This window comes from Urtica dioica, chromosome 10, assembly GCF_054948205.1.
Source record: "Urtica dioica subsp. dioica isolate 48M chromosome 10, U.dioica_male_clone48M_v1_H2, whole genome shotgun sequence".
Lineage (NCBI taxonomy): Eukaryota > Viridiplantae > Streptophyta > Magnoliopsida > Rosales > Urticaceae > Urtica > Urtica dioica.
In genome coordinates this window covers 1,946,386-1,959,322 of record NC_142765.1, presented here as the reverse complement: position 1 = coordinate 1,959,322, position 12,937 = coordinate 1,946,386, and the positions used below count along the sequence as shown (strand labels likewise).

At 39.0% G+C, this 12,937-nt stretch overlaps 1 protein-coding gene across 1 annotated transcript; it reads left to right on the top strand.

Moving 5' to 3' along the window:
- Window positions 1-1,307: 1,307 nt before the first annotated feature.
- Window positions 1,308-1,818, top strand: LOC149382958 (uncharacterized). The gene is made up of 2 exons (XM_089627639.1): window positions 1,308-1,614; window positions 1,805-1,818. Exons 1-2 carry the CDS (start codon window positions 1,308-1,310, stop codon window positions 1,816-1,818), a joined length of 321 nt encoding a protein of 106 aa, XP_089483765.1.
- Window positions 1,819-12,937: the final 11,119 nt, after the last annotated feature.

Genomic DNA, 12,937 nt, shown 5'->3' with positions numbered 1-12,937 from the left:
TTTTTAATTTTTCTTTTGAACACTACCCGACACGTTTCGTTGAGGATGGAGCCAAAATTTCGGTTTGGACGGAATATGATTCTAATTTCGTCCAAATGCCATGATTTTAAATTCGAATTAATATCATAAGTCATTTGTTAAAAGTCATTATCTCGATGGGGACTTATTACTAGTTCCTCGTGGAAAAAAAAACGAGGTGTACAAAAGTCACAAGTTTGAGATGCAACTTCTCTTATTGTCAATTGATTTTGGGCTAAACGAACCCCGAGTTTGTCAATATTATCGAGCCTCCCATCAAATATGACTTCTTTTAAAAATTATTTTAAGTATTAATAGTTTCATTTTACGCAAAAATTAATTTTACATGCTATTTGTTAGCCGACGCTGTTTCAGGCGCGGTTTTTCCGGTTAACGAAGTGACCATCAAAGCTCTTCTTGTGGAGATAGAGAATAACTGCGGCGAAGTAGATAAAGGATCGTGTTGTATTTGCACGGAGAGCTTCTGCGAGTGGTGATCGTAAGGTTGTAACGATTTTTCTTTACTTTAAGAATGAATTAGTTTTTTGTAACTAATTTTTTAATACTAAATAAACATTGAATCCTTTACAATTAGATCAATTGCTAATTGTCATCTCGTTAATGGCTCCTGAAAAAGTTGATGTAGGAACAGAATCACTACTGCGGATGTTTTGCTATAAAAAATAATTTGCTTAACTAAGTACTAATTTTGTTTGCTAAAATTGAAGGGGGAAAAAAGAGAAAAAAAAGATATGTTTTAGAATTTCTTATTATGATAAATATTTAGAGAATGCTCAATTATTCTGGAATTAATAACTACCAAAGTTGCTCTAACTTGTGTATTTTTAAATTATATATTAGGTAATTCCTTAAATTATTAGTTTATTGGAATTCTCAAATTCAAAACAAATCAAAGAGAGAAACAGTTTTAAGCTAATTACTTTTTTCTTAATGAGTTTTTGGTTAACTACTTAATCTAAAATTCTAGAAATGATCCTAATAGAAGATGATTAGTTAAGATCATGACTCTTCCGTGGCCAAGACTTCCTAGCTAATAAATTCAAAGATGTAACAATTTAAATTACTGGAATTCAAAGCCATAGTAAACAGAATAACAAACTAGAAAAGTACACCTCAAATTGGCAAAAACAACCACGCAATGAACTCCCAATATAAACCCCCAAATTTACAAACCAAAAGAATAAACCACAAACACAAGTTATTAGCACAAACACACATATACATATATATTGGATTAATTAAAAGAAATTAATCAACAAACAATTATAATGGCTCGTATCGTGATTTTGGCGGTGATGATGTTGGCGATGGTGTGTTTGGTTCACGGGCAGCGAGCGAGGAGGCCGTGCAACACGAACGTGGCGATGCTTAATGCGCAGTGCGGGAGGTATGTCAAGAAGGGCCCACCGGTGGGCCCGCCATCGCTCGGGTGTTGTTACGTCGTTAGGTCGTTGGATATTCCGTGCATTTGCCGATCTATCACCCCTAACATCGAGAAATTAGTCGACGTTAAGAAGGTCTTCGCTGTCGCTGCTTCATGTGGCCGTCCCATTCGTCGTGGCACTAGATGCGGAAGTAAGTAACTATACTAATAAATCAATTGATGAAAATAGATTATAGTAATTAACTAATATAGTTTAGGGCCAGCCTTTATGTCTCGTTTTTTTTTTCATCTAAAAAAAAATACTAAGGTTTATATAAATTGAAAATGTAACTATCCATATTGCATGTTTAAAATAATGTTGATTCGTGCTATTTGTTGTAGGTACAAGAGCATGAGATTGACAAAGAGAGAAGATTCAGTACTATGAAGAATAAATGTCTATAATATGATAATACGTAACTTACAAGAACAAAGTTGAATTATGTAAAAACTATTTTTCTTTGTGAAGCGAAATCTTGCCATTTTAATATAATGCAAAATTAATGGATTTGATAGACCTTATTTGCTTGTTATTGTCACAAGTACTTGTTTATGTGTATCTTTTTCTTGTTGGCAATACTAGATTAACATATGTGTGGCGATATAAAGACTGTTGAAGTGAGAATCATCTCAAATTTATACTTTATGACCTCAAATCTCCATCAATGAGATTTGATATGCTATGAATATAAAATAACAATAAATATTGGGATTTAATAAACAATATCTTAAATGAAATAGCGAAAGAATCATGTTTTAATGTGAACGGGAGCTCAGGTTACATCTATACAGAGGAAGAATCATTCACATGTGCGAGGAAAGAAAATTAGATTCTCATTTTTGCATTATATATGGTATATATAATAATAACGATCTCCGAGTCGCATGAGGAACATTTCCTCGACTTAACTGGCCATCTACTCGTGAGCTCGTGAAACATGTCCAACCCGATCCGATTCGGGTGAGATTTGTTCCTATCCCCACTAATGATTCAAGTTGGACCGAGCTCGTTTGGGCTTGCTCTTTGTCGAGACATTTTTGTTATAACAACGGTCTTCGAACAAGCTTGAAATCATATTTTATTTAAGCGAAGAAACTAGCATCAATGACAATTTATAATATTTTCATTTAAGTAAATACTAACATAAACTAATAACAAAAATAAGAGTGGTAGACAAAGAAGAACAAAATAGAGGACATACATAAGAAGAATTGAACCTCAACACTCAACTGAAATTACAATATTAAAAATAAATAAACTAAGGTTTCATGATCGACCACGGAGGATTCTCTTATATATTTATTAAGAAATTGTCTAATTTACCACAAATTTCATAACATTTTCCCATTTTTCACCAAAATACTAATTTTTTCTAAAATGCCACCATCTATGTCAACAATGTTGACATCTAATAGATGTCAACATCGTTGACATAGATGTGGCATTTGGGAAAAATTAGGTTTTTGGTTGAAAATGGAAAAAATGTTATGAAATTGGTGGCAAATTAGGCAATTTCTAAATATTTATTTTGTATTTGTTGCTGCAGGTTCTCTCTGCCAAAAATTTCTCTATTTTATAAATGCAGCCGAAAAAGTAAGTTAGATCTAGATCAAATATTTTCTTTAATTTTTTTTATTCCCATCGACTAAAATGTTTATAATGATTTTCTATCAAGAGGAGATCTGATAAAGTTTAAAGTAAGTAAAGAACACTATTCTAAAATATGGTTTTTTTAACTCTTTATTTGTAAAATCAATTTTCTTTAATTAGTTGGTAAAATAAATATGATTGTAGATTTGAAAATAATGTGAAGATTACAAATAATATATATTTGTATTACTTGTAGTGAATGTGATTATAATGTAAAAAAAAAAGTATCATAAATGATTTTATAATGATGTAGTAAATAGTCTATTGTGAGCGAAACACCACAAAATCACCTCTTTTCAAACCACTAATATATGTGTCGGTGTCAATATTTCAAGGGACAAAATAACGACTTATCCGAGTTCAACTATATGAGGAATGACAAACCTTCCTCGCTTTCGATTACCATACATACCGACACTGAACTGCAAAGATAACAAAGCCACCACAAATACTGGCAACAGTCACAATTATTTTTCTCAGGGATAGCCGTGACAAGTCGTGGCTAAATAGTCACGATATTTAGTACTACAACCGCGACTTGTCGTGGTTGTTGCTAATTTTGACTTCTAATTTGGTGGACCAATTTTGGCGCTTTTTATTTGAGGAATTTTAGAATAGCCACGACTAGCTAGGTTAAACTATTATAAAAGCTCCACTTGCTCAGTCGGTAAAAAAAAATCTGAAATCAGTCTCTTAAATCTCTCACTCACAACCGACTTCGCCCAACCGACTTCGCCCCACCACTTCGTCTCTCTCATCTTCATCTGTCAAAAAACCTTCGTCGCTTCCCCGACCTGCCTCTGCTTCAAAAACCCCATTCATCACCCTGTGGAAGACCTCTGCGTCGAGAGACTCGATTAGGCCCAAGACCCCGCGAGCCTCGTTCACCCGATTTTTGGTGACGAGGCCGCAGACGAGCGCCGCGAGCGTGGGGTTGTCCGCGGAGAATCCCCGCCCTAGCATCTCATCCAACACCGACCAAATCGCCATCACCACTCCGTCATGTCTACCATCTCCGCCTCTTTCACTCTCCCTATTTCTCTTCTCTCCGATTACGCATCACCAAAACTCCGCCAATCGACCACCATGGAGCATCACTGCAAAAAACCCCCAAATCAGTGCCTCCATGAAAGGCCCCAAATCAAGCTCTCTCTCACTGCGTGTGTTCTGAATTTGTGTTCGTTAATATGTGTTTATCGTGAATGTGTGTGCGTTTGTGACAATGCATGTTTCTCTCCAACCCACTCTTTTTTATTCTCTCTCTCTCTCTATCTCTCTCTTTCTCTCGATTACGTTCTTTTCTTCTCTAAATTGGTCATTCCGTGACTTTACCGTACATAAGATAGAATGGGAGTGAGGGTGAAGAAAGAGAAACTTGTAGCGAGAGAGAGAGAGAAGCTGAAGAGAAATCAGTGAAGAAAAAGAGAAACGAGACTGAAAAAAGAAAAATGACATGCGTTCAAGCAGTATATCGACATGAGAAAGGTCTTCCACGTTGCCGCCTTATGTGGCTTCCCCGTTCTCCCCAGAACCAAATGCGGTAGTAAGTAACAATGTTAATATTTTGATTGATTTTACTCTTTCTTAGCTCTCTCTCTCTCTCTCTCTCTCTCTCTGACTTAGTCTTTCACACAATTTCTCTCTGACTCGGTCTGACCATCACCAGTTGTGTCCCGAGCTTCGACCAAGAAGCCTCAGTCTTGGTCTCAAACAAGCTTCTCAGGCAAAATAATGTGGCCAAATTCAGCCGTGACAACAGCCACGACTAGTTGGGGCTGATTATAGCCACGACAAGTCGTGGTTGTTGATAAACAGCAATGGAGCAACAGCCACGATAAAACTCATGGCTGTTGTCGCGTCTGAAGTACCAACAACCACGACCTTCATGGCAACAGTCACAACTTTTGTCGCAATTGTTGCAAGTATTTGTTGTAGTGACATCTCATCTTCTTCTTCTTCTCCGTGCAATGATGGCACCGCAAGTGCTAAGCACGTGCCAAAATTGCCCTGATTGAGGACCGAAGTTGAGGTGGGAGCAATGGAGTGGAAATATGGAGGGATATTATCCGGAATGAGTCGTCATTTAGGAAGATTTTTTTAGCAAGTCAAAATAAAGAAAGGTTATTCTGTCACTTGAAACATTGCCACCGACGCATATACTATCTCCTTTGTTGATAGCACATTATTTGAAATTATCTAAAGAGTCATTGAAATTACCTGAAATTTCGGGGAAAAAAAATGCGGAAACCCCAATTTTACATTATTTGAAGCCATATTATGCCGTATGACTATGACTTTCTCGAGGAAGGAATATAGGAGGTAGCCATGATCTTCCACATTGGAGCCCCGTCTCATGCCGCGCATTCGGCAACGGAACAACGGAAGGAATGACTTCCGAGGCTGGTTGAGTGCCTGAAGAAAATTCCAAGTTCCGTGTGGCACGGAAATGGCGAAACTACTTCCGATGACAGACGGAAATGGCAGAGCGTACGATCGGAAGGCCAACTTCCGTGTGAGCGAAATTACTTTGTTTTTTTCTTTTTCTTTTTTTAAAAAAATCTGGGCCGCCGGATGTAAAATCCAACGGCCCAGAATTTGCTGCCATTGATGCACTGTTAAAATCTTGGTTTCATCTGATTTCCGTGAAGCTTTGATTGTGGGACGGAAATACCATTACCGATAACACGGTAATTCCGTCGTTAAGCGACGGAAATTTTCCTTCCACTTCGACTCGGAAAGTCACGTCGTCGGAAGCGGTACTGCCGGTACCGTCCGATAGCCAGCTTGAGCCCCGTCTAGTGCTAGTCATCTTCACCCACTCTTATTCACCAAGTGTACATCCGCATGGGGCTTAGAAATAGAGTACATTAAAGAATATACATACATTAAAAATATACATAACATTTCTCGATAATGATGAGATATAAAAATAAGACATGCAGTAATAAGAGCACGTGCACTTCGGGGACATCAAGCGTTCATGCGACGATGAGATACGCGAGAATGAGAGCATGCTCACTTTGGGGACACTTACCACTTCAAAGGTACTGAACGTTTATGGAGTGGATATAACAAAAAAAAAATTACTTAAAATAATTCTAGAAATATATATTTATTGTGTATTACTCTATATTATAAATACATCCAGGTAGTTTAGATCTAACTTTTTAATGGTAAAATAGTCAACGTTTCAATATTAAAAAAAAAAATCTAATGACATTTCAAATTATTGATCATTTATATTCCGTATCTATCCTCTAATTATTTCCTAACCTCTAATTTCCTAAATTATATTGAGCAATATAAATCCTTATAAATTTTTATTAACATATATTGGCTTAGAATTGTTTTTTAGAACGAAAACTGTATTATTGATAATATTGATGAAGAGTGAATTAATTATCGATACTATTGATATAAAAAAAGAGCACAAAGTAATCAATAAAGAGAACTAGACTCATGAGAAGTAAACAGTAACACAGATGTCGAGATGCATCTGACGGGATTGTTCTTTCGTCCTCTGGAGAAGAGAACTAGTTTTGGTTTGTATGGATTAATGTTATGAATTCAAACAACCGCGGTTCTGTGACTATGAAGAAGATGATAATTCAGTCTGTATAGATAAAAAAAAAACTAAAATGAAATCCCAATCGAGATAGTGAAAGATGGCAAAACTGACTTCAATCCAAACCACACGAAACAACACGCAACAAAAAATTAAAATGTTCATACACATAAAAAAAATGGAAAAAGCAAAAGCTAGATAGAATAACACCGCCTCAACGGAGACCCGTGCCACACCAACACCACATACAAACAACGCCGCATTACCGTTGTAAACAAGCCATGTCGTGCCACCACCAACGAGCCGTATCACACCGCTGCCAACAATGTTGACAAGCAAAGCCACAACATCGTCGCACACGAATAACGAGACACTGCTGTCACGAGATCCGCCGTGTCACGGCCGATGAACCCCAACACACCACCGTTGTATGTCACGCCGCCACCAACGACGAATACCGATGCACCATTGTCGTACGCCACATTATCATTGCAGATGTCAACGAACACTGGCGCAGTACCGTCGAATCGTCGACTCGATTGCCCTAGCTTCATTATAGCGATTCTTGATGTTGCTTCTCCTCCTCGGAGCCGGAGGTACGATGGCCTGCCTCCACCAGCCTATGGGAGTGGCGGCACAAATTTTTTTTTTTTTTTTTTAAAAAAAACCCCGCTAGATGTATGCTATATTGGTTAAGAATTTGGGGTGAAGGATGTTTTCAAAGGTGGTGTTAAACTAAAAGATGATAAATCTTTCACTTATAAAAGGGACATCCTATTATACAGCTGATGGAGTTTGAACTCAAGACCTTTTCGTTGAGATAATACCACTAGATCAAGTTAATACAGGGTTTGAAGTTTTGAATGAATTATTTTTGTTAGTTGATTTGATTTATTTATGTGTATGAGTGGTTTTCTTTGATTTATGCGATATTTTGAAAATTTGGAAGTCAAGTGTTGGAGTATTAGAGAAGTAAATAGACAATATTGAATATTTATTGTCTATTAAGTTGCTGACTTTAGGCAAAAGTTTGAGTGGGGTCCACTCAACGGAATTTGATAATTCTTTCGTATTATTCTTCCTTGCGGAATGGGGTATAATATCGATTATAATTTTGCCAAAATCGGAGCTAGAATGAATGAGAAATTGATGGTTAACGTATGCTCAAAGAACACATTGGATATGTGTAATTGAAGTGGAAATCAAGAGTCCCACATGAGTTGGGAATGAGTGTTTTGGTAGTGTTTATATACTCTCCTCTTTATTTAGTGGTCAAGCAAGTACAAGAGAGGAGAGTGTGGGTGGGTTATCTCTTAACCCCTCGCGCGCGCACACACGCGCGCCGCCGCCGAGCCGAGCCAGGGCGGGCCGGACCCGGGCCCGGGTTTCGGGAATGTCTCGGTCTCGGGCTTGGGCTTGGGCCTTGGGCCAATTCTATCTTTTTATTGAAATTTCCACTTTATTAATTTGTTAATTCCACAAATAACTTGTGTTATTATGGTCGGAATTCATTTTGTACCATGCATGAATGCATGCAATAATTCTGAGCGCATGCAATAATACTAAGTGGGTATTAACGTAGCAACCATTCGTATCCCTGCGTTTAGTGGGTATTAACGTTCGTAACTGGAGCATTAGTGGCTGTTAATGGTGGTTAATTGCCATAATGGCCGGACTGTTTGTGTGAGGCTAAAGGATGTAACCTCTGAGATAGTAGCCTATAAATAGAGGCTTGCTCATTTCATTCGGACAAACTTTTTCCCTGCTTCTCTCAGCTCCTCCTCTCTCCAGAAATTGTTCTTTCTTTTGTAGTCGGTGCTCAGCTCTGTTACAGGTTTAGTTCGCCGGAGAAGTCCGTTTGGTGCAAACCTCTTCTCGCTTCCGCCGTTGTATCCTGGGAGGTAAATTGCTCGTCGTTTCCGGCACCCACGGGGAGGGCAATATTACTTTAAGGAGACCGTCGAACGGTCCTCGGCCTTTGCTTTCCAATCTTGTTTTATTTATTCCCCGCTCATAATATTCTTGTGTTGTAATTTTATTTTTCCTTACATCTAAGCTGTCATTTTATTTTCCAGAAAATAAATATTCTGAAGTAATCGTATTCAACAATCTTAAAGTAATATTCGTTCTTAGACAGCTTGCTCGTGGAAGGAGGTTTAAAATATTTTATTATTTGTGTTGATTTTATCAACAATTTTTTAACTTGGTTTGTTTTTCTTTGTAGTAATGGAAAACAACAACAACAACATTGTGAACGGAGTGGATGCGTCGGGGAATCCGATCATCCCGCTACCTTCCAACATGGAGGTATTGACGACCAACGCCACGAACCCGAACATTTTCGTGCAAAATTCGGCGGAGGCTTCGGCCGGGAACGGACCCGCGGGTCTTGTTCAATCGATGGCGGCTATGGCCGTGAACGGACCCGCGGGTCATGTTCAAAATGCGGGCGCGGTCCGAGGGCCTCCCGTGATGATGCCGGCCGAGAAACCGGGGAAGTTCGATGGCTTGAACTTCAAAAGATGGCAACAAAAGATGCTCTTTTATTTGACCACCATAGGCCTTGTACGGTTTTTGACCGACGATCCTCCGATTCTCCAAGAAGACGAGACCGATCCGAAAGTGAGAATGGCGTTTCTCGCTTGGAAGGATTCCGACTATTTGTGTCGGAATTATGTGATGAATTGTCTAGCGGACTCCCTATACAACGTGTATAGTTCCAAGGCGTCTTCTAAAGAGCTTTGGGAATCACTCGATCGGAAATACAAGACCGAGGACGCGGGCTCGAAAAAATACATTGTGGGCCGCTTCCTCGAGTTCAAGATGGTGGACAACAAGACGGTCGTGAGTCAAGTGCAAGATTTGCAACTTATCTTTCACGAGATTCAAGCCGAGGGAATGACCATTAGCGAGTCTTTCCAAGTTGCCTCCGTCATCGAGAAGCTACCTTCGGGTTGGAAGGAATTCAAGAACTACCTGAAGCACAAGCGAAAGAAAATGAGTCTTGAAGATTTGGTGGTTCGCCTTCGCATAGAGGAAGACAACCGTGGCTCCGACAAGAGGTTCAAAACCACGTCCGAGAGAGCTAACAGTGTCGAGCATGGTGAAGGCTCGAGAGGCAAGAAGCCCGCCAACATGCTTGGGGCTAAAGGGGCTGCTTTCAAGAAGAAGAACCAACAAAAGTTTGTTGGAAAGTGCTTCAACTGCGACAAAGAAGGTCACCGCGCCGCGGATTGCCGAAAGCCGCAAAAGAAGAAGAAGAGTGAGGCCAATGCCGTCGAGACCGAGGGAGATGACCAATTTCTCGTCGCCGTGGTCTCCGAAGTAAACATGGTAGACTCAAACCCGAAGGAGTGGTGGTTAGACACTGGTGCTACCCGCCATGTTTGCTCCGACAAGAACGCGTTTTGCTCGCTCGACATGCGCCCGACTGGGGAGAAGCTGTTCATGGGAAATTTGGCCACCTCCGACGTCATGGGGATTGGCCACGTCATCCTCAAAATGACCTCTGGGAAAGAAATGAAGCTCACCAACGTTCTCTACGTGCCCGACATTAGGAAGAATCTTATTTCTGGAACTCTTCTTTGTAACCATGGGTTTAAGATGGTTTTTGAGTCTGAAAGGATTGTTCTTAGTAAAAATGGGATGTATGTGGGTAAAGGCTATATCAAAGATAATATGTGGAAGATGAATGTAATCGCCATTACTGGCAAGAATAATAATGAGAATGCTTCCTCTTCTGCTTATATGCTTGAGTCATCTAATTTGTGGCATGGTAGACTTGGTCATGTGAATTATGATACTTTGCGCAAATTAATTAATTTGGATTGTATACCAAAATTTAATATTGATTCTAAACACAAATGTGAGATATGTGTTGAAGCCAAATTAACGAGAACATCTTTTCATAGTGTTGAAAGGAAAAGTGAGTCACTTGAATTAATCCATACCGATCTATGCGATTTGAAATTCATGCCTACGATAGGTGGTAACAAATACTTTGTGACTTTTATTGACGATAGTACGAAGTATTGTTATGTGTATTTGCTTAAGAGCAAAGATGAGGCAATTGAGAAATTTACCATGTATAAATTGGAAGTTGAGAATCAACTTGGGAAAAAGATTAAAATGGTGCGTAGTGATCGTGGAGGTGAATATGTGGAACCATTTGGAGCGTTTTGTGCTCAACATGGAATTATTCATGAAGTCACTCTACCATATTCACCTCAATCGAATGGCGTTGCCGAACGAAAGAACCGTACTCTCAAAGAGATGATGAATGCAATGTTGCTAAGCTCGGGGTTACCACAAGAAATGTGGGGGGAAGCCATTTTGGCTGCGAATTATCTTTTGAATAAGATACCTCGGAAGAAAGAGGATAAATCCCCGTCTGAATTATTTAGAGGAACGAAGCCTTCCTATAAATACTTGCGAATGTGGGGGTGCTTGGCCAAGGTTTTGGCTCCCGCACCTAAAAGGATGAAGATCGGTCCGAAGACCGTAGATTGTGTATTCATTGGTTATGCACATCATAGCAATGCTTATCGCTTTATTGTGCACGAATCTAAGAATCCTGATATACACAAAGGTTCTATTATTGAGTCTAAAAATGCATCGTTTTTTGAACATGTATTTCCGTATAAGACTAAGGAAGATGAACCGAGTTCTTCAAATCAACAATTTGAGAATATAGAAGAAATATCTCAAGAGTTTGATGAGGAATCCGAGGATGAGATAGAATCTGAACAACCTCGAAGAAGTAAGCGAGCTAGGGTGGAGAAGTCATTTGGATCTGATTTCCTTACCTATATGTTAGAGGCAGAACCTCTAAGTTATAAAGAGGTTGTAAATTCAGTCGAGGGTCACTTATGGAAGGATGCCATAAGAAGTGAAATTGACTCGATAATGCATAACCACACGTGGGAACTAGTTGACCTTCCTCCTGGAAGTAAAACTCTTGGTTCTAAGTGGATATTCACAAGGAAGATGAAAGTGGATGGCTCAATTGATAAATACAAGGCGAGACTTGTAATTAAGGGTTATAGACAAAAAGAAGGTCTTGACTATTTTGATACTTATTCTCCCGTGACGAGAATAACATCTATAAGATTGATTATAGCCATTGCCACTTTGCGCAATCTTGAAATCCATCAAATGGATGTGAAAACTGCTTTCCTAAATGGTGATCTCGAAGAAGAGATCTACATGGACCAACCCGAGGGTTGTGTTGCACATGGGCAAGAGAGGAAAATATGTAAACTGATTAAGTCATTGTATGGACTTAAACAAGCCCCAAAACAATGGCATGAAAAATTTGACAATGTCATGATGTCAAATGGCTTCAAGATCAACGAGTGTGACAAATGTGTCTACATTAAAACGACCGAACGCGGTTATGTGATTTTGTGTTTATATGTGGATGATATGCTTATTGTTGGAAGTAATGAAAGCATGATTAAATCCACAAAAGATATATTGAACTCGAGATTTGATATGAAAGATTTGGGATTGGCCGATGTTATCTTGGGGATCAAGATTAAAAGAACATCTAATGGACTTGTTTTGAGTCAGTCACACTATGTTGATAAAATTCTAGACAAATTTGCAAAGAATGATAGTGGAGTCTCTAGAACTCCAATCGACACTAGTCACCATTTGTCTAAGAATAAAGGAGATAGCGAGTCTCAAAACGAGTATGCTAGAATAATAGGAAGTCTAATGTACTTGATGAATTGTACGAGACCTGACTTAGCTTACTCTGTAAGTAGACTTGCGAGATACACGAGTAATCCAAGTTCTGAACACTGGAAAGCAATCGTGAAAGTACTGAGGTATTTACGATTCACTCGTGATTATGGTCTACACTATACTAGACATCCCGAAGTCATTGAAGGTTTCACTGACGCGAGTTGGATATCTGATATACAAGACTCTAAAGCCACAAGTGGATATGTATTCACTTTAGGTGGTGCGGCTGTGTCTTGGAAATCCTCAAAACAAACCGTGATAACTAGATCCACGATGGAATCTGAGTTTGTTGCGTTGGATAAGTGTGGTGAAGAAGCTGAGTGGCTAAGAAACTTCGTAGAGGATATTCCAAATTGGACAACACCTGTGCCTGCAATATGTATATATTGTGATAACCAATCTGCAATTGGTAGAGCACAAAGTGTTATGTATAATGGTAAGTCTAGACATATTCGTCGACGACATAATACCATAAGACAACTTCTCTCGTCTGGAGTCATAAGTGTTGACT

Coding starts and splice junctions, on each gene's coding strand:
- LOC149382958 (XM_089627639.1), top strand. CDS start 1,308: ATGGCTCGTATCGTGATTTTGGCGGTGATGATGTTGGCGATGGTGTGT.